The 25215-nt window shown below is 41.5% G+C and overlaps 2 protein-coding genes across 5 annotated transcripts; both read left to right on the top strand.

Annotated features, from left to right (window-relative positions):
• Positions 1 to 102: 102 nt before the first annotated feature.
• On the top strand, positions 103 to 3615 carry bpgm (2,3-bisphosphoglycerate mutase). Its single transcript, XM_084673129.1, has 3 exons — positions 103 to 211; positions 805 to 1427; positions 1981 to 3615. Exons 2-3 carry the CDS (start codon positions 827 to 829, stop codon positions 2154 to 2156), a joined length of 777 nt encoding a protein of 258 aa, XP_084529255.1. The 5' UTR covers positions 103 to 211; positions 805 to 826; the 3' UTR covers positions 2157 to 3615.
• Positions 3616 to 3854: 239 nt separating this feature from the next.
• LOC146258875 (uncharacterized) lies at positions 3855 to 24004 on the top strand. 4 transcript variants are annotated; one of them, XM_084673112.1, is made up of 16 exons: positions 3855 to 3976; positions 11102 to 11207; positions 14293 to 14430; positions 14550 to 14997; positions 15146 to 15727; positions 16070 to 16111; positions 16308 to 16372; positions 16671 to 16920; positions 17151 to 17285; positions 18041 to 18084; positions 18247 to 18325; positions 18468 to 18599; positions 19257 to 19352; positions 20334 to 20405; positions 21164 to 21200; positions 22432 to 24004. In XM_084673112.1, exons 2-16 carry the CDS (start codon positions 11134 to 11136, stop codon positions 22446 to 22448), a joined length of 2211 nt encoding a protein of 736 aa, XP_084529238.1. In that variant the 5' UTR covers positions 3855 to 3976; positions 11102 to 11133; the 3' UTR covers positions 22449 to 24004. The 4 variants fall into 4 exon arrangements, with proteins under 4 accessions (XP_084529238.1, XP_084529237.1, XP_084529241.1 ...); XM_084673111.1 differs by lacking the exon at positions 3855 to 3976 and adding an exon at positions 4682 to 4695; XM_084673115.1 differs by lacking the exon at positions 3855 to 3976 and adding an exon at positions 4865 to 4931.
• The last annotated feature ends 1211 nt before the right edge of the window (positions 24005 to 25215 follow it).

Below are 25215 nucleotides of genomic sequence, written 5' to 3'. Positions count from 1 at the left end.
CTCCTTTCTGATGACAGTTCCAACTCGAGGCGTTCACAGTCCTTAAATGGAAGATTATGTGACGACAGTACAGCCCTCACGCGGGACTCACCTATTCAATTGGACAACTTTACTGTCAATCATTGACGTTTAAAAAAACTGTATGGTGGTCTAAATTTGTGTCAACAGTCACGACTTATCGATATTCGGGCCCGGCTGGATCACACGCAGGGTAAGACTTTTGTAATGCTACTGGCATAAAATAATATTTTACACAATCAATTTTTCCACCTACAAACTTGCAGGTTGGTCTCGGGCGTAAAAACACGTTTTGCTCGCAGCTCGGAAAGGAGATCCGTTAAATGCATCTAGCTAGCGTAGATAAGTCAACCAACGTCCTCTTGCTGATGATGCTAGCACTACTGTAGCTTCCCTACACTATATATTCCCTACTTCTATATATGTTTTTTTGTAAACAATTAATACGTTGTGAGCGTAGTAATGGAATTTCCTGTGTCCTGTTGTCTAGTTGTTGCCTAGCTGTTCCTCTACTTAGTTGCTTTCTTGCTTTACGGCATTTGATCGATGTTTGCTTCTTAGAATCTCAGTTATTTGGACAGACACGCCTACAGTAATTTTTTTGGCAAGAACTGAAATGAAATTCAATGTTTATAGTATGGCTGATTGCTTGCTTTCCCCTCACAAATCAATACATTGGTATAGACTGCCGAGTTGTACACTGCTTATTTGTTGCTTCAAACACGTTAATCTTATCAGTAAGTTTAATTATCATCTGTTCTGTTTTTAAAATATTTTGTGTTGCAGGCACCTGCTGCCAACTCTTCTGATGTCCAAATACAAAGTTTTTCTGCTGAGGCATGGAGAGGGAGCGTGGAACAAAGAGAATCGCTTTTGCAGCTGGGTTGACCAGAAGTTGAGCGAGGATGGGATTAAGGAGGCTCAGGAGTGTGGGCGCCTCCTGAAAGAGCAGGGCTACAAGTTTGACATGGTGTTCACCTCCCTGCTCAGCCGCTCAATCCACACAGCATGGCTGGTTCTGGAGGCTATGGGGCAAGAGTGGGTGCCCGTGGTCAAGTCCTGGAGGCTTAACGAGCGTCACTATGGTGCCCTCATTGGCCTCAACAGGGCTGAGATGGCTCTGAACCACGGAGAGGAGCAGGTGAAGCAGTGGAGGAGAAGCTATGATATCACACCCCCGCCGATCGACAGATCACACCCTTTCTTCCTGGAGATCTATAACGATCGCAGGTACAGCAACTGTGATGTGTCTAAAGACAACCTTCCCCGCTCAGAGAGTCTGAAACAGGTGCTGGAGAGACTGCTGCCCTACTGGGACAGCATTGTGGTGCCAGAGATCAGGAGTGGTCGCACTGTGCTCATCTCCGGCCATGGGAACAGCTGTAGAGCCCTGCTGAAACATCTGGAAGGTATGTTGCTACATTGCATCAGCGTTGTTAGTATTCACTCAACTGCTGTCCTTTCAGCCTTTGTCTGTGCAGGTCCAGTATTTGCTGGTCACTTGCACTGAATACACAGAAGTCATTTAAAGAGAACCAATCTTTCCATTCCAGAAATGGTATGATGAACTTACACAAAAAGGGCACTGAGTTAATGTTAGATTTGACTGCTGCCATGATATCTATTTTGACCTTTCAGCACCCCCACTGTATCTGTGGGGACTCTGACTGCTCAGTAACTTTATAGGGAGTTATATAACATGGTAGGATCTAGTTTAGCTTGTTGGACATTTTTTGTTGTGAAACATACATTATTATTTTTTTCATTGTTACAGATGAACATGCTTAACTTATTGTTATGAGATTTATATTTAGATGTATACAAATAGGTGTTGTTTGGACAAAAATATTTTTGCAAGCTAAAAACTTTTGACAAACGCATCACAAAATAATTATCTGTGCAGTAAAGTAGAAATGGTAAATGTGTTCTTTTCCCAAGTATGACCCAATTGTTTTTCAACAGGTATATCAGATGCAGAAATTGTCAACGTGACTCTACCCACAGGCACTCCGATTCTATTGGAATTGGACGAAAACCTTCAATGTGTTCGACCACGGCAGCTTTTGGGAGACCAGGCAAAGATTCAGGCTGCTATAAAAATGGTAGAAGACCAGGGAAAGGCTAAACGACCTGCCTGAGTTCAGGGAAGTGGTTGTGTGACTGCTCCTAGCTCTTCAATTATCACCGGCCGCTTATGCACCATATCTCAAAGAAAAGTGGATTTGGTTTTGAGTTGTAATTAACCAATAGCAGGGAGTTTTAGTCAGAGTAAAATCCTTTCAAAAAAGTCTTGCAGTTCATTGACTGTAGGCTTAATTGTGGTATGGACTTGATCAAGAATCTTGGCACAGTCCAAACAGGCACAACAAGGAAGTAAAATAAAGCAGAATAGATAATCTGGCATTGTAGGATTATGCACTAAGGAAGTGGCAGGTTCATATATAAGATGATCTTCCTGTTTTTAAGAGATAAAACATCCATAACATACAGAGAATAGGCAGTATCAAGATGATATATACTATTTGAGTTTGAATTGAAAGAATTATTGTAAATTGTAGCTGTTGAATTGATACTAATACCCTGTTACATGAATACTTTCCCTCGCAAACCTTTTCAAACCTTCATAACATGTGCTTTTGGTTTCAATTCGATTTTAAGTTGAAAGTGCCAGTAACCTAGATATACAGTACATCCATTACAGTACGTATGAGTTGCTCCAATTGTATTTCTCAACAAGAAAAGCACTTCATGAACAAAATACCTCACAGAGATTGAGAGCCAGGCTATCCATTCCTAGACGGTGGTGATTGTTAAGCCGCTTACAGTAGACATGCTGTTACTGTGTTCTATAAGCAAATGTGATCCTGTTTTTTGTTATTTGTCCATGTACCCTTCTTCTATAGTTTATATTTGGAGTGAAGCAATTCCTTCTACAGTATGAATTATTGTTTTTTCCCCTACCAAATTGAAGGCATTCAGTTTTGTATCACATGATGTAGGCAACACACTTCCTGGCCTGTCCTTGATGAATGATCAAGGATTATGCACTAGGAATTTCTGACAAGTTCCCCCTTTTTAATCAGTGTACTGTTTCTAATGACATGATATAGACTGCTATGTTGTGTTCACTGACATATTTTTGTCTCTGTGAATTTATAACCATGTGTAGTGGTTGGTGCTCTTGTTTTCCTTATATGCACTGCTATTAATGTGAGTACATCCTCCTTACATTTGATCTGTTACATGTACAGTATTTTGTATGATTGAGATGGATTATTGTGAGGACTACTGTTTTTTATCTCTTTCTTTTTTACGATGTAAGAGAAAGGAATTATGTTTTTGCCTTGGTGTTAGGGAATTTTTATGTTTTTGTCTAATCAGTTTTTATGCTTAAGTGTTCTATAGGGTCATGCCCACCATTTTGGAGTATAAAAGGTTAAATAATTGTAGAGAAATACATTGCCAGAAAGCACTGCTATGTTCTTAATGTTTGTTTTATCCACAAAGTATAATTATATAAAGAAACTTGACAACACTGTAGAACTTGACCATATAATTTTATGTTTTAAATAATAGAATAAAACATGTGACCTGGTATTTGACTACTTTGTACAATAGTTGTTTTGTGCATGTTTTATTTAACAAAGGTTTGGATGTTCTGTACAAGTACCAGGACTGACATACAACTCTTAACAGAGCATTTTAGCAAGCCACTTATCAATAATTTCAGATAGCAAGGTCTGTGGTCATTCATTCTCACAATCGACCACAAGTAGGCCTACTGAAAGAAGTAGGCTATATCAATCCATCCAAAGTAAACATAACAGAAATGTGAACGACCAGACAGGAGGGGCCACAACTACGCTGTATGAGTGGCCAAGATATAAACCCTTTCAACACACATCTCCTAAGGGCTGACATCGAACTGAAACAGCCGAACTTGACTTCTGCAGGACTGGTAAGTTTTCAATCAGTAGCCTATAGTAAAAATAATGTCCATCCATCCTTAGCTTCTGCAGATGCGTTTACCCTTAAAATGGTGCAGAAAACGTAACATTCCAGAGAAGTGTAATGGTCCTTTACCCATTTTTTTTGTTATTTCCTTTTCGATATTACATAGTAAACATGAGTGTTATAGTGCTTAAAATAATTCTAGAATATTAATGAGAAGTGTTATATAGGCGGTTACTGTGAACGCGCAACACTCAGTTTACGCCTCCGCATGCACTCAATGTAATAGATATAGCGTCTTTATCAAGTTGACTTCACTACAGTTCGAGTAATAGGAAACATATCTGTTTAAATTGTTTTAGATATTCCTCAAACTGTACATATTGTGTTGTGAAATGGATTGTACATGAAACAATCGGTGCTGCTTCCTTCGTGTTAACAAGACTTGGCATGGCTGTGACAGGATGTTATAAGTCCTGCCCAATGTTTCCGGACTCTGATGGTCTCTCTTCAGAAAGCAGAGTTGGTTGCCCCCACACTAGCGCGCTGGACCCTGCCAGTCATCCATGAGCTGTGGCAATTGCTTTCACATTGAAAGCTGATGACCAAACAGTTCTATATTTTTCATTTTCCAAAAACAGAAAACCCATATGAATCAATAATAATCACTGTGGTGGGTAATTGTATCTCTTTCTAGAACCTCCCAAGAGCTCATGCCTGAAACTGGTGAGTCTGAGAGACTTTGATTAGCCGAGATAAGCATTAAAATAAAGGCAAAGGAAAGCAGCAATGGACTTAATATGTTTTAAGTTTTTTCCCCAGCTGGGCTCTGGAAGAATATAATTGGATGGCACTGACTATGTCCGAATCTAAACCACACACTAAGTTGTGTAACCAAAGCTATGTTGGGAACTCTGGGACCTTCATTGCACTGCAGAACGGGGGGTGACAGAATTCACAAAGTAAGCATTCCTATTTTATGAAGTCAGAGTATATCAAAACCCATGCATTTCTTCATGTAAGTCTCTGAAAATATGTAGTTAGTAGCTTGCAGATGTTATGCCAGGCCCATCAACATGAAAATGTCTTTTTCCACCCCTCCCCAAGGATGGATTTTTCCATTCTGGTCTGACCTGAGCTTTAAAGGATGCCATCATTTGACTTTGCACTCTGTTTGTCATACATAAAACAGGCGTCTTGCATTGGATAGGCTGTGCCGCAGTGCACATGCCAAGTCAGGATCTTATTCCTTAGATGGTATTGAGCATGGAGGCTGCAAGTGATGTGTTAGAGGGTGTGAGCAGTAGTCTGCTGATGAACAATGATCTTGTCTCCTGGGGGATGTGGAATGTGTTTTGGCCTCAATTAAGATGCCATCTTAAAATCACCCACTCCTCTACTGGCCATTGGAATGATGTTTATCTCCCAATGTTGGACTGATGTCTTTTCCTGGTTGACAGGCAGACTTGTGAGGATTGATTGTATGTGATTTGCAGACGTCATTGGTTGTAGATGGGAGAAGCCACATATTTGGCTACAGGCCTGCAAGTAAATAAAAGTAAATATTCCCTTTCTTGCTATGTACTTGTGTATAAAACATCCTACAATCCCACGGTTGGGACTTGAGTTTAACACAAATCTAACGGCTGTCATCGTTTCCAACATCACCAAGTGTAGAAATGACTAGAAACTCTATATTATATATCTGTATATCTGTCTGTCTGTCCGTCCGTCCGTCCGTCTGTCTGTCTGAGCATATCTTAGCACAATGAGCATATCTTATTCATGTAAGACCATTCTAGCTACAGGTATTTTCTAGAGTAAGCCATGCTTTCTGTTCATTTTCAAGTTACAACACTACAACACCAACCATGCCTGTAGGCCTACTTTGGGTTGCCTTATAAGGAAGGATAGACCATTCCAGTTGATGGGATGTGAAACTAGGGAGTGCGCATAGCTGCATCTATTTCTATTTGCTCTCGCTTGAGGAGGAAACTCCAGTCCAAGAATATGTTTGAATATAAACCATCTTAGAACAAATGTCAGAGCAGGACTTTTTCTGTCCCATTAAAATGCTCTAGTTTTAAAGGTCAGGTCTTGGTAACCTCATCATCACAGGTGAAACAGTTATGATGACAGACAAACAAACGTCTCCAAGAGGAGCTGCAGCTGGTGTTCTGGGCAGATGTATTCTTGTGAGAAATGTCTGTCAGTTTCTAAGAGATTGCTATTGAGACAAACATTTACGAAAATACAAACCTGATCACGGAAAGGCCAGGCGGAAAGGAAAAAGTGAATACCCCTCATCATTTTGTTCCAAGATATTGATCGTTCCCCACTTATTACAACTGCACCTAAGGGCTGATGGACTTACTGTATCAAAGGCTTATTTTAACAGGTCGACACTCCTGATCAAATGTACAGTACTCAAATCCATACACTCCTGATCTAATGTACATTACACAAATATCTCCCTTGGGTACCTGGGAATCTGACAATTGTAAACCTTTGGGAGCGTGTCCCAGTGATCGTTTCCCCCTCACACTACCATATTTGGCAGTTTGAAACCACACTTGTTGCACGTGGGCTTTCTAGACTGATTGCACACGCCTCTTTGACACATTTATTTATGTACTGTAGCTGTATTGTAACGTTTGTTTCCAATGTAATTGTCTAAGTCCGATTGTGGAATATTGGATCACCTTTGAGAGATCTTGAGGACTTTTTACATGTACCATATAGAGTGAAACATTCTTTTCTGAAAATCTTCCAACAGCCTGCAAATTTTTCTCTGGCCCCTGACATAATTTGTGGCTGAGCCTTTAATTGCCAACGCTAATGCCAATTATGTTTTTATAAGGGACTTAAAAGTATCAACTTTATACTATGTCTCTTTTATTTATCTGATGAATGAACAGTCTGACAAACTGTAAATTAAGATCCTTTCATCTATGGAACATGGAACATATATCACCCAGGAATGCATGGGGAAACAAGGAAGTACTATGTGTTGATCCAATTAAAATCCCTCAGTGGAACTTTCTGTATACTTACAGACATCATTTTCGAGTCACGTAAGACCTATTGTATGTCTACCTAAACTGCTTTTAGTCACAGGACCTGAACAAACCTCCCAGAACCTCTTTTTATTTCATAGCTTAGGCAAGTATTGTGTTTTTTTTTTAGTTTTACAAATGTGTTATTAATGTAAGGTAACTCAAGATTTGGCAGGAAATCCATTAAATAGGGAACAGGTACAGTATACTGACGGGGTAGTTTGAGACCAGGCAGATGTTTTCTAAATTGACTCGAGCTAAAGTTGATTTTGGCCGAGGATCCTCACATCCTACCACGATGTGGATCCTGGTCCTCAAGTTTTTTTGTCCAGATTCTGAAGTGACAGGATTCACGGTCCAGCTTGTACCCACTTGAAGTCAGTCTGCAGACATTGATTGCATCTCATACAGTTTTAGTCCCCATCACAACTGTTTTATGCCCAACAAACTGACTGGTTGCCTTGTCACTTTTGTTTTTCATTCTACAAAAGAATCATGATTAATTGTGGTTGTATGTTGTGACAACATTTAAGAGGAGTACCTGGTAAATGTCAGGCTATCATATACTTGATGGATTGCCAGCAACACGATCATGCCCTAAGCAGGTCATTCATGGAGGGGAGAAAGAAAGATAGCAAAGAAGCGAGAGGGAATGCTCTGATACTGTTCCTGCCTTGTGTTTCATGAGTTTCAGCAGGCCAAATTGGAGCGAGAGAAGGAGGAGAAATAAGGAGAGAGGAGGAGAGGGCAACATGCCCAGTAAGTCAAATCAGTTACAGATGTGTAAATTAGAATGTGTCCTCAGCCCTTGTCATGTGGGAATGATTTGTGGCAGGAAGACTGGACATGACATAGGAAATCTATAACATGGACTCAAAAGCCCAAACATTTTGAGAATCTTACACAGTTCATACAGTATGATGTCAGTTTGGATGTTTTTTTTAAGGGCTCAGAGGAGTAGGACAGTGTTAAGACTTCAGTAGCTTCTGATTTGTAGAAGTTTATAGTACCGACCAGTTCGATAAATTCATCACACGTCTTAGCTACTTCCAAGTAAGTGAGGATTCTCATCACTGTTGTTGTATCAGAGGTGAGACTTAAGGATGTAAAACACCCCCCTCCTCTTCCTGAAGGATCAGCTGTCTAATGAGAGATGTGACTGTTGTGCACAGTCTGAGAGGGAATGTGTGTGTGTGTCTGTGTTTGGCAGTCAGGTGCGGGGGATAACAATACACATCTCTGACTGGTGCAGTTTTCACCTTGACGCGTGAAGCCTCTCTCCACACCAGCGTCAGGATTCACACGTCCGGCTCTCCTGGACTCGAGCCAACCCAAACAGGTCTTTAAGCTCAAGTAAAAGCAGCGGCCTGACATGTATGGTAGCCATTGGCCAGCCGGACAGCCAGCTAGGTTCTGGAGTGCCCCTGAACTGACAGCAAACACAGAACAGCCTTTGTCAAACCTGGCCCTAATAGGTCCCATATATGTGCAGCTGTATGGCCAGTGATGGATCAAGGTGTGTCAAATGTCGGGTTAAAATTCTGTTGCACATTAGGCCTTGTAGGCTTCTCACTGAGCCTAAAGAACCAGGGTACTGAGGGCCCACATTGCATATTTGCAAATCAAGTAGGATTGTTCTCAACAATTATAGACTGTGCCATTACTTCTGTTGATAATAAGGATGGTGATGGCTATCATGATGGGGATGAGAATGCCTGTTATAAGCCAGACACAAGGTGCCCTTGAGCTGATTATTGAGTGAGGTTAGCTTGGTTCTATGCTCTAACAAGGGGGCCAGAGTGCACATAGCTGCCATACCTCTCATAGCTGCTCTGAGAGAGACACTTTGTATGATGCTGAAGGATGTGTGAATAGGAGAGAACATTGGCTAGTAGCTGTATGGAGGGGACTGGACGCCTTTGACTCCTGGCCACCTGCAGCTGTGTGGTTCACAACCCCCATCTTACCTTATTGAGACACACACAGAAATGCACATACATTAAGTTCACAAGCAAATATGGGGGTCAGGGGGCTGAGCGGTTAGGGAATCGGGCTCTTAATCAGAGGGTTGCCGGTTTGATTCCTGGCCGTGCAAATTACGTTGTGTCCTTGGGCAAGGCACTTCACCTTACTTGCCTCAGGGGAATGTCCCTGTACTTACTTATTGACTGAATGTAAATATAGTGCATTCACACAGCCAAATGCAACCCTCTCAGTAGAGGAGAAAGACTGCAGTTGAAAGAAGGTAGTTTCCTTTCCAAACCTTACAAAAGTCGTCTTTGTCATGTAAACACATGCCACATCTGAGTTATGACCGGACACCACGTCCTCTCAATATATTTAGTTACTGAAGAAGAATCCTTTATTCAAATTATTTTTTACAACGTTTTATGAAATTAACTGAATGCCCAAGAGTGGCCTGTTTTCTTTTCTCCTTTTTGTTATTTTCTCTAACAAACAAATCATGATTCTGAAATTGAATTTTCAGGCCCTAGAAATCCCACTTTGCTGATACATGGTTTTATCATAGTGTTTCAAGGGATAGTGTAGGCTGACTGGGTTGCAAATAAGTAAAAAGGATAACAATAGTTGGTAGCTAGTATGAATAAAAAGTATCATAAGGTATGCAAGGCTTCATGTCCCATGAACATGGTCATGAACATGGGACAAGAAGACAACCGTTCAGTCTCTGTAATACCACTAAATAGTGTTTTTGTAAACTCCAACTTATAATTGCAGAACTAAATTGTAGATGGTCTGAGTCCCCTTATGCCATTAGCATAGCATTGGAGTTTGTCATTTGTAAACCCTAACCCACAATTCAATTATGTTTACTCCCCTCCGTCAAAGAACTGCCTTTCTATTATTGAATCTGTCCACCAGGCCAAAACACTTCACAGAAGAAAGCACACTCTCTGAACATGCACATAAAAGTACATATTTTGGCCTCTCGGGGAAGAGGGACTTCATTTATCAGCCGGTTACAGTTACGGAGTCCTTGAATTGGGCTTATTGGGATTACATAACTGACTGTGTTCCTCCTTACAGATACACTACCAATATATTAGAAGGAGTGTGCCTCTGATTAATAGTAAATAGAGAGAGTATAATTCTATAATGTGTTTAAAATGCTCGCGTCCCCGCATCTAGTCTCTCGTCTTAGAGCCTAGGGAGAGGTTGCTGGTTTGTTTTGGTCAAACCATGGTGTTTGATAACATCTTTATGGTCTCGAAGTTTAACCAGATAGTGACAGCACTGAAAACAAAGCAGGCTGAAAAGAACAGGTAGATAGGGAAGTACAAAAGAGAAAGAAAAAAATGACAAGAAAGATTAAATGAGGAGAGGCTTGGATAGATTGGATTTGAGGTGAGGGAAAAAATAGTAGGAAAGAAGAGCAAAGTTAAATTGAGAAGAAAAAAGAAAGAAATCATATAAATAAAGAGACAAAGATACTGCAAGGAGCATGAAAGAAGGAGAGGAGACAAAGAGAAGCTATCGTATCAGGGACTTGGTGAGCAAGAGCCACCAAAAAGAGTGAGGAAGACTTGAATATAAAGACAGAAAGAGAGAGGGGAAGAGAGGGAAGGAAGAGGCAGGCTTTGCCTTTTCTGGTAGTTAAAGCTGCTGAAAGGGCGAACAGGAATTCTTTGTGCTGCTGCAGGGCTAAGATATAAACCAGACTGCCGAGGCGATATAGTGAGAGAGAAGGGAGTGCTGCTCATGGACTAAACGTTGCTGCTACAGCTAAGGTATTGTATAACATTGGGACTTTTCTCCCCTCATAACCCTCCCATAGACAGTATACAAATTTGGTTCATGTTTCTTGGGTGGTCCTCCCTACTGTGAGTTATGTACACCGAATGCTTGTATGTGTTCTGTGCAGACAAACGACTAATGCAGATGATAACTGATAATATTGCTTTGAGTTTGCCAGCGATACCAAGGCTTGGTTATTCTGTGTTGCTGTTAGCCAAGCCAGTCCTTGTATAGAGGGATTGATGATGGAATGACAATGACAATGAATGGGTTTCATCATCTGATATCATACTGTTCCCATGACTATTTGCTTGTTTCAGTCAGAACAGGAAAAAACCTTTGCCGTCCCACCATGGATGATGACTTTGACCGCCGCATGGAGCTGAGGAGACAGAGGAGGGAACAGATGCGCCTCGAGGCAGAGGGGTTAGTGGCCCTGCGTACTGCATGTACACTCAATGACACACACTGACACACATGCATTCTAACCTACAAAACAATACATCACATACACACACAAACAGACAAATGCACACAGTGCACTGTTTTCTAAAAGGTAGAGATTATATTTGATATGAGTCAAATGTGGTATAGTGGAATTTCAGAATTGGGAAGTCCCACTGTGATTTTCTTTGTGAGTTATGAGCCTTTAAAAGCTCAGTTAGAGTCCCCTGATCTCCCTGCCAAGCAGGAACCTGGGAGCTCATCCCAGCTTTGTTGAACTCACTGGGCAGCTAACTGTTAAACCTCCTTTCACCCTACCGAGATTCAAAATTTTTGGATATTCAGCCGCAACTCTGCAAAGCTGGCTTTTGAGGTGGTGGTTTTCACTGAATGTAACACACATATGTTGAGGAACACACACACACACAGAAATAGAGACAAAGTAGCAAATTAAAGTAGGCTTCTGAAAAGCCACGTAATAATCGTGTAGGCACGTACTAATAATTAATTGTATTTATTTATATTTTGGGGCTTCAGTTCCTTTTAAATTGAGCCTTTCCATATCACATTAATTCTGTCACAGTGGACATCAATGCTCCTATATAATTTGTAACACTTTCTTTCTTTTTGGTAAATTACTTTTTATCATGAATGTTATGTTAAAGTAATTCAATAAATAGTTCAAGCAATACATTTAGGAAGGGAACATTTGAACCACATAAAGTGACTAGAAATTTGTAATAGCGCGGGACAGCCAAGCTATCAGTTTACAATCATAAGGCCTTTATTTCCAGTTCTCTTTCTTCCTTTATGCATGATTCTGCACCATATAAGGGCTTAGAGGCAGATGTTGAGTGTGTGTGTCAGGGTGTATGTGTATCCATAATGTGAGAATGTGTAAGTATCTGTGCCTCTGAGCCCATCCACATGCTGGTCTCATTGAGCTGACAGAGGACTTTGGCGCTGCTGAGGTGATGATGGCTTGATGAGCTCTTTTGCCTCTCTCTCTCTCTTTTGTTGGGAAGCAAATTGCTTGTGTTGTTTGGAGAGGGCCTCAGTCTGCAGTTTGCAGTCTGTAGCCCGGCTGTGTCTGGAAATTTGCAGAGCTCACTCCTGTGGTCTGATATGCTAAAGCAGATGCTCTCCTGCAATGTGCAGGACAGACACCAGAACTGTCAGACACCATTCCCTACAGATACCTGAGAGAGTGGTACTGTTTTGCATTGTTAACATGCAGTAGCTTTAATTCAGTGATTAACACACATTGAGGAACATCACCAAATCATGTCCAAGAAGCCAGTCTGCTGGCGACAGGGTCAGAGGGTTGGTGCCAGAGTTCTCTCACTGTCCAGGCTGACCTGATTTCCTGCCCTACCTCTATGATCCCCTCTCACTAACACATTCTCTTTCTTTTTATTTTTCTCTCTTTCTCTCTTTCTTTCCCTGCAGCTCAGCCCTAGGAAATGGTGCAGACTGTGGAATGTTTTGACTGCTGTTTTTATTTCAGAGCTAAATATTCATCTGGAATGTTCTAGACTTTGACAACTTGAGTGTAGCTCCTTTCTCTTGCTACCACTCTTTCTCTTTGTCTCTTTCCCACTGCAAGTTTTTTCTCTCTCTCCCTCTCTCACTCTCCATCCCTCTTTCACCCTAACCCTCCTTGTTAGCGAACACCTATTTTTTGTTGTTGTTTTTTGTATTCTTTATGTCAGTCTGCTGGTCTGAAGGCTATTATTATTGGTTTGTAATGATTCAGTGAAAACCAGGCTTGAGCTGACTTCTGTGTGACATTGTTTTGAGAAATTGTTTCTCTCATGTGTACATGAGACCTCTATCTTTTTGAAAACCCTTCCTTGGAGCTTGTGTTAGATTTTTGGTCTCTGTTTTGTGAAGGAAGGGATTCTTGTGGTTCTCATCCTTCTCTTATTCTCCAAGTCACATCTGTAAATCATTGTGTTGAGAAGTCAGGAAGAAAAGGGGGAAATAATAACCATCCTTCATCAATGGACCATTTCAAGCTCTCTCCCTGCCTCATAAACCCTGGGCTAGGAAAGGCGAGACACGGCATGGCATGTTCCAAAGCTCAGCCACTGACACCCCACTAACTCACTCCATCTCCCCATCTTTGTCTCTCTTTTCTCTTTCACTCTCTTTCTCTCTTTGGTTTTGTTGGTTGTTTTCGTCTCTGTGACCCCCATCTCAAATATCCACTTCTGAGTGTTCTGAACCCTCCACTATGACAGGGTATAGTCATGCTCTATCCTTGTGATCGTTCAGGACGTCATCCTGAGACAGTGTGTGGAGAAGGATATTGGATTGAGGCCCTGGACTGTGGATCGGCACGGTCAACATTTTGATTGACAATAATGTTAATTCATCTTTTAATTGTAACTATTTTAAGTTGGTTCTTATCTGAACATTGTAGATGCCTGGCTCTCATTTTCAAAAATGAAAAGTGGCATGAACTACATTTGCTGTACAAAATCGGCAAGAATTAGGGACACTAGTGGCAGAATTACAGTAACTGCAGACCTGGGTCCTTTCATTTACCTAAATTGTCATTCTAGCTCACAGCCATCAGTGAAGGCCTTTCTGGGCATGAATAACAGCTCAAATACCTCAACATAGAGAGGGGACTGAAGGGATGGGATGTCCTTAAAGGGAATTGCAGATTGGTGAGAATCAACATATAGGCTATTCTACAGTAATTACACACTATCTGTCTGTATGGTAATGTATACAAAGTTTATGTTGCTTCAACTAGTTGAGTCATCTCAGAGCAAGAGTACAAATGGTTCCTCAGTTCTCCTATATCCATGTTTGGTTGTATAATCTCAGGACACTCTGTAAACCAAGGTCCTAATAAATCTTCCCCTCAAAATGTACAAAATGTCACTCTTGAAAATGTGTCATAGTTCCCTTTACATGAAGATAATTTGACCATCACAGTACCTGGAATACCTCCAGTATAATGTGCAATGAGCATAGAGTAACATGGAACAATATTTACTTTGAATTCTTCAACTTATGACAGTATTTCCCCATAATGTTCCCAATCATTTCCCAGTATGAGCTACGGTTCGACCAATGACGATGACGAGGAGGGGGCCCGTGAGAAGAGGAGGCTGGCTCGCGAGGAGCGAATGAAAAACAGGGAGACTGAAGACTCCAGCAGTACTGTGGATGAAGTTATCAACACCAACAGGTACAGAGTAGATCAGGGGACACAATGATTGAATGACAGGTCTTCATTAATGTCAATCGTGTTACAGTATATGTGTAGTACATCAAGTAGACACAGGACACCTTTGTCCTTTATTGCAGCGTGCCAGAGACAGAGTCATCTTCTGTCAGTGCTGTGAGCTCGTCGGGCGTTGGTGAGGACGACACAGTCCTCCTGGATCGTCTGGCTAAGAGGGAGGAACGCAGGCAGAAGAGGATGATGGAGGCCCTGGAGAGACAGAAGGAGTTTGACCCCACCATCACCACCACCACCACCACCACCAACGGCACAGATGTCAGTCAAGAGGATCAGTCCTCCAACCACAGGGGGCACCACCAAGAAGCAGAGGAGAAGGAGGTAGGGGTAACCTCCGAGACCAACTCCTGGAGGAGAGAAGAGGAGGAGGAGCAGAAGGAGGAAGTGACGGTGCAGAAAGAACCCCTGAAAGAGGAGGAGTCTGCACCTCTTCCTGAGCCAGAACCAAAGAAGGCAGAGGAGAAGAATGAGGAAGAGGAGGAGGAGAGACCAAGTAGGTCTTTGAGAGAACAGGTAACGGTTTATCTACAGTATGTCCACTTTAAAGTATGTCTCCAAAATTGAATGACTTATGTCATTTCAGTGTGTTTTTTTGTTGTATCCCTAACACAAAATGTGTTTACTGAAACTGAGAGAAAAATGAATGTACCTTATCTTATAGGAGGAGGTTGAGGAGAAGCCAGTAGTATCACACAGAGAGGTAGAGAAAACAGATCTAGAGAAGGAAGAAGAGGTAAAGGAAGATGAGACAGAAACATTGCGGAGAGAAGCAGAGGAAAAGGCCAAGAGAGAAGCAGAAGATAAAGCTAAGAAGGAAGAAGAAGAAAAGGCCAAGAGAGAAGCAGAAGAAACTGCTAGAAGAGAAGCAGAGGAAATGGAAAGGAGAAAAGCTGAAGAAAAATCCAAGAAAGAATCAGAAGAAAAATTAAAGAAAGAATTAGAGGAGAAATCAAAGAAAGAGGCAGAAGAAAAGGCAAAAAGAGAAGCAAAAGAAAAACAGAAGAAAGAACTGGAGGAGAAATTGAAGAAAGAGGCAGAGGAGAAAGCTAAGAAAGAAGCACAGGAGAAGGCAAAGCGAGAAGCAGAGGAGAAAGCAAAAAAAGAAGCACAGACCAAAGCTAAGAAAGAAGAAGAAAAATCTTTAAAAGAGAAGAAAGAGATTGAAGAAAAAGCTCAAAAAGCAAAGAAGGAGGCTGAAGCAAAGTCTCAGTTATCCAAAAAAGCAGAAGAAAAAGCCCAGAAAGTAAGGAATCGGGAGACGTCTGTGTGATGCTTAGGGCCATGGGAAACTTGGTCGAATTTTAGAATCTTTCACTTCAAGGTGTGCTCACAGATCACAGTGTGTTCAGGGAATGCCACTTGCTTCATGGATCAGTCTGGATGTTTTATGTTCCCGACAAGTCACAGTGTTTTCACAGAGTGTGTGTGTGTTCTGCATCAGCCAGCATCTACATTGCATTCACTTTGCAGGCTTGACCACTGCACTGTGTGGCATTTGGACTGGCTTCCGCATTGCTCTGTGCCCTTATACACTAGTTGTTATCCGTGTTTGACCTTTCTCTTTTTCTTCAACTATTTCCATCAGGTTGTTGAGGAAAAGCCACACAAACTTGGCCTACGGGAGAAGGTACAATTAAGAACATTTACCACCTTGTATTTTTTGTATCTGACTGAGAAGTTAAGCTGAAAAGTAAAGTAGTAGGTTGTACAGTAGAGTATACTGCATGAATTGGTGGCTATTGTGGCATGATGGAGAAGGCAATTAAGGAGAAAAAGAAAACAAGTGTAAACAGAATAGGTCTCACTTTATTTTTTCCACACAGCAGCAGAATGGAGGTCTCCATGACAACAGTGTCTCCAAAAACAAGAAACCAGAAAGAACCCTAAGGTAGGGGGTCTCAGATAGGATACTACACACTGCAGATGAGATGCCATACTGATGCATACTTTACATGTATTTCACACTCGTAGATGCTGGGGGGGAGGGGGGGGGGAAGACAGACAGAGATAGTGGAGTTTGATAGAATTACAAAAATACTATAATTCAATGTATTATTCAATGTTCTTTGACAAAGTCCATAGCATATGCTTATTGGGTGTAAATTGAAAGAGAAAAAATACATTGTCAGGGCTGTTCATAGAAACTTTCACATCCCTGTATGTGTGTGTGTGTGTGTGTGTTGTAGCGCTGGCACCACCGGCTCCACTGAAGCAGAGGACCTGAAGCGTCAGGAAGCAGAGCGTAAGCTGGAGGAGTTGAAGCGTCGCCGCGACGATGCAGAGAGCAAGGAGTTGGAGAAGATGAAGCAAAAGCATCAGGAAGCGGAGGCAGAGGTGGGGGAACTGAAGAAGAAGAGGGAGGAGAGGAGGAAGATCATAGAGGAGGAGGAAAGACAGAAGAAAGAGGAAATGGCAGAGAAGAAGGCCAAAGAGCAGGTGAAGTCTGAAACCTAAGAAAAGTCTTGTGGCAATGTCAAACCCAACAGTTCCCTATGCCACCTTGAACAATAAGGTGTACTGTTTCGAAAACCCTTTGTAAACTCCACCCCACTTAGTGCAAGGTAGAACCACAACTGTGATAAAACAAAAGGGACAAAAAAGAATGACCTCATACTACCGTGAATGCACATGCACATAACAACAGTACCTCGGTTTGGTTCTGACAGGAGGAAAGGAGGAAGATGAAGGAGGAGATTGAGCGAAGGAGAGCGGAGGCTGTGGAGAAGAAGAAGCAAATGGGGGAGGGATCTGCCGACTCAAAGCTGGCCTTCTCGTGTGTCACCCCCAAGGGCTCCTCTAAGGTGGGTAGCCTACTCACCGTCACCCTGGGCCAGTATACCAGGGACCATGAGTAAAAACAGTCTATGGTTTCATTCAAAAGGTGTCTCTTTTTTTATTTGGTATAATATAAGTGGCCATGTTCTGTCCTCAGAGTTGTGCTTCTACAGTATGTGTTCTCTAAGTACAGGAAAAAGTTTTCTTTATCAAAAATGAACTACTGATAATGTTGCTTCAGAGTATGCTTACATCTGAGTGTTTAGAGGGCACTCAGACTTGGGGAATTTCCTATCTTTCCAAAGTTGTGTAGGGTCTTTGGAAAAGTGTGTGTGTATGTGTGTTTCTGCGTGTGTTTGAATGCATCTGTGTATGTGCCTGTGTGTGCGTGGCTACTGTGTATGTGCCTGTGTGCATGTGTGACTTGAGTTGCCATTTATCACAAGCAGCAGCTTAGGTTCCCAGCCTGCTGGCCAGAGGTCTGACAAGACCCTGCTTACACTGGCACTCTGACAGCCTAAATCCTCAGTACAGAACTCAATCACCATCATAAGGTTCTGCCCAAGAATGGGTAGAATGGGTTTGAAACGGAGGTATGAAGGAAGTGTGAGGGTATAAACATGGTTCAGAGAAAGAGAGAAAGGGCTAGGTGGGTCTGGGAGAGAGAAAAAGAGAAAAAGTAGCTTTGTGATGTGTTAATGCAACAAGTATTTGGGTGTTGCTGGTTATATGTATTAACAGCAACAACTACTTACTACAGTGCACTGCTCCATCTTTACAGATTGGGGAGAGGGCAGAGTTCCTGAACAAGTCAGCCCAGAAGAGGTGAGCATTCAGCATTTTCTCATAAACCTAGTCCAACATCTTCTTATATCCACTGGGGATGTTTTACATTAACCTAATCTACCGCAAAAACTGGATGGCTTCTGCACCTCACCTCCAGAATTTGCTGTCATGCTAATACGTCATGTACTTAAATATTTACAGCAGTTCAGTCAGGACATCGCACACTCCTATTGTCTCCAAAATAGGCAACAGACTGGAACAATACACTACTGCCATCCAGGTGAGAAGACACTGGTAACAGCTACATATTCATTTAGATCCACGCACGGTATTCCATTGCATTTACTGGCTTCTTTCTAAACCGGTGTGGTCTTCTCTGCTGTTTCCCCTTTCGTGATTGGTAAATCTCTTTGTCTCTGCAGAGCAACAAGGACATCAAGTCACCTAAGTCCCCAGTCACGGACCTCCCTGTGGGCGGCACACGCAGCATCAAGAATATGTGGGAGAAAGGCAACGTCATAGGAGCCTCTGAGAGCCCAGCTGCTACAAATAAGGTCAGAGGTAGAACGAAGGGAGAGGGGGACAGAGAGAGAGAGAGAGAGAGAGAGAGAGAAATAGAGAGAGAGAGAGAAATAGAGAGTGAGTGAGTGAGTGAGTGAGTGAGTAAGAATGAGTGAGAGCGAGAGCGAGAGCGAGAGCGAGAGCGAGAGTGAGAAGGAGAGCGAGAGCGAGAGCGAGAGCGAGAGCGAGAGCGAGAGGGAAAGGGAGAGGGAGAGGGACAGGGAGAGGGACAGGGAGAGGGAGAGGGAGAGATTGAGAGTGAGTGAGGGTGAGTGAGTGAGTGAGAGTGAGAGTGAGAGTGAGTGAGTGAGTGAGTGAGTGAGTGAGTGAGTGAGTGAGTGAGTGAGTGAGTGAGTGAGAGAGAGTGAGAGTGAGAGTGAGAGTGAGAGTGAGTGACAGTGAGTGACAGTGAGAGTGAGTGAGTGAGAGTGAGTGAGAGTGAGTAAGAGTTAGAGGTTGAATAAAGAAAAAGGGAACAAAAGAGAGGAACATAGCTAGAATGAGAGATTAAGACAGACAGAGAGCGTTCGGAAGTAGAATGGAGGGTGAGAGAGAACAAGAGAGAGAAACAGAGAGAAAGACAAAGCGGAAGGCCAGCCAGTCTTATGAGCCATGTATGACAATGTTCTTTTCCTCTTTCGTCTTCCCAGGATGCCGCTGGTATCAAAGTGGGCGTTGCAGGGCGTGTCAACGACTGGTTGGCCAAACCCCCAGAGGCGGGCAAGGCAGCAGCCGGTGCGCCTGGGGTGAGACCTGTTTGAAATGCCGGTCCACTAGAGACAGAAAAAACACACATACTTACTGTACGGTAGATACTGAATAAGCAGACATTCCACACAATCAAATATCACACCCAACCCCATTTGGCACAACCAAAAGCTTGTGTCCTTGTTTGAACTGTTTTGCCTTGGGGACATGAATGTCAATGACACTGTGACTCCATGTTTGAGCTTCAGAAAACAGTTTCCTCAGGGCAATATGATCTCTATGATAACCAATAACTTAAACCACTTAAGTCTTCAATTCTTCAGCATATTTGATATGATGTCATTCCAGTGTTTCTTCAAGGGTTCACTTCTGCCTGCTACTCTCTGTGCCTAGACAAACGCTGCTTCATTAGCCTGCACTGAACAGTGTGTTCTATTATTTGTGTGGCCCACAGTCTAGTGGCTAATCGTGCCAGCAAATTGCAGTCTATTTGTTTGCGCTGAGAGACATTTGATAAAGCACATTGTTCTATCTCGAAATATACCAAGGACATATTTTTTGTCTCAAGTGTTGGTTCAGGAAATAAGTCTGCTGTTGTGCCAATGCTACAACACCGCCCTCACCTGGAGAAACTTTGAATAACACTGCATGAAGTTAAAAGACACTGTAGTGTTATTATTTATTTTCCATTTCTTCCACTTTGTTAGCTTCGCAGTTTTCTTCTTCTTGGTATTCCTCTTCAATTTTCCTTCCTTCTGGATTAGTCTGTCCTGTCCTCTGCTTGCTCTGCTCTCTGGAACAGGTACTTTGTCATATTTATCAATAACCAGTGCACAATTATGCAAGAATGATCACAAAGAAGTGATCATTTAAGTTATGAACCGAGTGTTCGGAACCATTATTCTGAACCGCATTATTAAAACAGTCTAGATGAGACAATGAATGCTCTCGGTGGTAGGGATTGGGGTTTTCAATGGAGGGACTCCAATGTTGATTTACCGCTGGATTGTTGTTGATAGGACCTGAAACCAGTTGATGTCACCAACAAGCGTGGCCTATGGGAAACCAAGAAGAGCTCTACCCCTGCCAAGGTCAGTGAGGAAATCAATCACATCAACAAAATTATTGTTGTCATGTATGTTTCAACATACGACTTTGTAGTGACTGTGACCCATTTTCACACAGTCAACTTAACTGATGGGGAAAGGAGGTAACAGATTATTGAGTTGTGACTTAACGTTGTGCATGCTCCACTAACCACACAGACATGCTTGGTTAGTTTCACGGTTCTCTTTAAGAACACACAGTCGCTTTACTATCACCGTCACGAAGAACCTGGACGTGCTCCATGCATTGTGCAGGGAGTGCATATTGATTGCATTGCATAAGGAGCAATAATAATAATGCACAGCACATGTATAGAAACTTAGGTGACAACTGGGGTCAAATTAAGCCAACTGGCAATATTTATGTCTAAGGAGTTTTTAAATCTTATAATAGAGATTGTAGTTAGTACTGTTTGATCAATTATCTTGATTAGAATGTTGACACCCCTCATTGGACATGATTTAAGTTCTGCACCTTCCTTTCTGAAAAAAAGTACATTTTGTTAGTTGATGTACATTGTTACAGTTCCTCACTGCTTGACAGCCCACCTTTAAATGCCTGTGAATGAATAGAAATGTACCACTATTGCTGGGGCCTGTAAGACACAATGAATCACTTGGCACTATTAAAAGATTGAGAAAACATGGTAATGCATTGGAGGATGCACTTCCACAATGTTCAACACATTTTAAATGTATGAGGAGATTGTACTGACATTCTGTCCCACAACCCCATTTAACAGGTGACTGATGGAAGCAACATCAAATCTGTCACTAATGGTAAGAATGAATTTTCCCACCATTTTGGGAATGTGTGAGTGTGTGTGTGTGTGTGTGTGTGTGTGTGTGTGTGGCTGTGCCAGTGTACAACCAAGCTTCATCCCAACCTTTGGTGACATCCCCTCCTCCAAAGTAGATGAGGTTAAGTAAAGTGTGTGTGTGCAGTGTCCTGAAACATAGAGGGAATCTGAGTTGGTGGACTATTCTGATAATTTATAGCCACCCATGGAACCAGAGTCGTAACTCTTTTTGTCCTCTCTATGCCAGGATAGTTGCCCTCTGTAAATCAACTCTTCTGTTGGAACTTTTTTGGCATGGCTCCCTCAAATGTCACCCGGCAGAGCATGTTGCTCTATATTTAAAAGGAGCTGGCCATGACCTTGTTTTCCAGTTTAAAGGAACCCTGTAGAACTTCTGAGATGGCTGTTGTTCCTCCTCATTGCATAGGTCACCCCACACCACCTGGACGGCTGCATACCATGTCGGCTAGCTGCCAGGCATGCCGCAGTGCAGCTGCTTCATTGTCACATTATGGCTGTGTGCTGTGGAGGATTACCAGTGATTTAGGCAGCAAAGTTACCTCAAACACTAGGCTTATTCACTAAATGTTAATGGTATTAGCGTTTGTGGTAGCTTACCACTAATAGCTAGAAACAAGGCCAAAGGTATTTCGGTTAACACTGAAAGAGTGGAGATATTGCTCTTGTTGCTCCAACATGCTGTTACTGTACACCAGACTCAGCTTGGGTATCATTTTAGTATTCACACGACCGAAAAGGCCAAGTTTAGGGTTTGGGACAGTCTCTCTCTCTGGACCCCCAAGTACTCGTTGCCTCAGCCAGAGTCCAAACAAAGGGAATGGAAAACAACTCTGTGGGGTGTCAGTGTCACTCTAAATAGAAAGCTGAAATAACCTCATTGGGAATGGATTGAAGGGCAAATGACAGTGTTACAGCTATTATTTAAACTAGTCATGGCTGGGCTCCTCATAGTGTGTCAACAGCATTCGCTGCACACACACACATGCATGCACACATATACACAATGAGCAATGTTACAAGTTTTGATTAACAACACAGACATGTCAATCTCTATAAACACCCAGTCAATTCGGATAAGCTAATCATTTTTAAAGGAACATTGCATTGAATATTTGCATTGCATTGTCTTCCCTCCACTTTCTCTCTTCTCTCTTGCTGTCTCACTCTATCTTGGTCTCTCTCTCTCTCAGCAGGAAAGGGACACTAACCATTAAATACTCACTGAGAAGACCCTGACTGAACAAGTGCGATACTCAACCATGTGTTTTCATGAACTGAACTACACATCACCTCCCAGGGTACATGTGAGGTTTTCAGAAATGGGCAAGACGAAGGGGTCATGAAAAAAATTATGTATATAAACAATGTATTTAAAACCCTCAAACTTGGTGGAAAAGCACTTGCACAATGTTTATTATTCCTTTGAATAATGTATGCTGTGAAAAAAAAATATTTGATCAACTTGATTTAACCATCAAAAACATTTGTGTTTAAAACCATGTCCCAACCATTATGTGCTTGACTTAATTTCTTTACTAAATAAAAGAAATTCAAAGAATGACAAACTTTACAATTGTCTTCAGAACTGTAGACCTTACAGCTTTAGTAACCCTGTTGAGCAGTTATCCCAGCATACACAGTCATTTGAAGTTATTGATATGGGTTGTTTGTCCCCTGTAGCATGTAGCCCACTGTTTCAAACATTTATAACATTTCACGTTAGCTTGCTGTCTTGCCACATCCTACCAAATTCAGGATAAATTAATGTCACACATTCATGCTCGTAGTGTAATGTCATTGTGATGTAGTGCATATTCTTTGCATACGAATGGAAATTGTAGTCTCACATTTTATTGTCATACATTTATCACAGCTTTTTAGAGATATATTCACATTTTGATATACTCACATTCTGATACTGAAATGCAATATGAGTGAAATAGAAAATATTCAAAATAGAGAGATTGTTAAATCACAGCAGATTGTCTTTGTTTTGTTTTTTTACCACAGAGTCCCCACTAAGCTGGATAATGAGTGATTAGCCTGTACTTACTTGACTTGTTTTTGTCCAATGAATCAATTTGAAAGAGAAAACAGAAATCATTTGGATAATAAGCACTGGTGGCTGTATCTATTTAACGCCTCTGAGTGGCAATGCCTCGGACTGCAGAAGTTTACCAGATGGTGAACAACTCCTGTCCATTAGTGTTAGTTTGAAACCAAAACAATGCAAAGGCATAACCTGGAAAAGTGGGACAGAATTGATAAATGATTCAGTCATATGTTTGTTTTACTTGTATGCCAGTTTTTTCTTAAGGAACATCCCTTCAATGTCAGCGACACAAAACATATGGGTTCACAACTAAATATCTCCACACCATGAATTAGAATGTTCTTTGTGAAAGAGAACAATTATATATTTGTTTAGAATTTTTAATGGGTATTTTAATGGGGGATTCTCACACAATTAGCTTCAATATGATGCCTTGTTAGTTCTTTTGTAATGTACTAGATAGATTAGATTTGGCAGACAAGGGAATTTTTAGAACCTGTACAACTCTCGTTTCACAGAAAGAGTCTTGAGTATGAAGTTGATCTCAATGAACGGTCCGTTTGACATCTGTCTGACTTACTAGTATTCTTATTAATATTGTTGTTATTATTAGCCATTACTGTTTGCATTTTGGATTGTTTTGTTTGAAGGTCATGTTTGAAGCTTCGCCATTGTCCCTGCTTCAGCAATAAAAATAAATGTGGAGTGTTTTCTTGTCATTTGTGTGTTATTTCCTCATGTATTTACCATATTACGTTTTTTTTGTGGAACTCTTCTGATCAACTGCCAGTGTTTGAATGACGTGTTGAAAACTGAATGGCAGTTGAATGCTGTTAATGGATCTATGGCGGCTGTCATGGCAGAGAATGTGGCCAAAGAATTTGTGTGTGGAGGTGTGTGTGTGTTAGTGTATCGGGCTCCTTTGTCTAACCTTCTAACAATAGACGAAGGTCCCTTCCATGCTGACCAACCATAGGATGGTGAAGTCACATGAGTAGGAGGGCTCCACTATGTAGACTTGATGCCCAAACTTGTTTGAATTCTGAACCCCCAGGAATTGGAGTGAGTCTCTTTGTTCTACTCTCTCAGTCTGGGTGTCAGGTAAGGAATTATGATTTTAAGAGACAGCACTACATGGAATAAATCAACCATATTTGCATGTTGCAGTGGGGTGATTGTAAATCAGTGAAATAATTTGCCTGTGTGTTCAAATACAATCTGGTTATTATATTGGTCTCTGTCTTCTAAAGTGAGATGTGGTAGGTTGATCATTGAAATATAGATAATTGTGTTTTTAAGATATAACCAACTATATTTATATTTCACAAACAGCCCCTAAGATATACTAGGTAGATCTCCCATCTCTTTGATGAGACCTTATTTCTATTCAGTCTAAACTGAGGGATGGCAGGGTTGTCAAGTCTCTTGCTTCAGTTAAACTGGCCAGACCCGGTTGTAATGGACTGTCACTCATATTGTACTGGACAGGTGGGGAGTCTCAAAGATCATCACCTCTAAAGGAGTAACAATACCAAACTGTCCATGGAATCCATCATGTCAAGGCTTCATTTCAGACTCTCATATAATACTTCAGATTTCTGAATGCGAGGCATACTTTGGGCACTCACAATTATGCACACAGTCAGATTTGTGTTTTTGATCATAAACATAACTTATTTTATAGATATTTAAACATGCAATTAATATAAATTACATTATTTATACATCTCTGTAGTGACCTGTCATCCTATCAAACAAAACAGATGATGTGATGTAGAGATGATCTCACCTGGGCAAAAAGACGTGGTGACATTTATTTGGTGTATTACTTTTCAGGACTCGGATTACTAACAATGTCAGACACAGAAGAAACGGTGGAAGAGGTTCAGTGAGTAAAACCTTGTGTTTTGTTTGAATAATA

This window comes from Hypomesus nipponensis, chromosome 14 (genome assembly GCF_054491055.1).
Source record: "Hypomesus nipponensis isolate SF chromosome 14, ASM5449105v1, whole genome shotgun sequence".
NCBI lineage: Eukaryota > Metazoa > Chordata > Actinopteri > Osmeriformes > Osmeridae > Hypomesus > Hypomesus nipponensis.
Note: the sequence above shows the minus strand (reverse complement) of the source record. Positions and strands in the feature narration are given on the sequence as shown.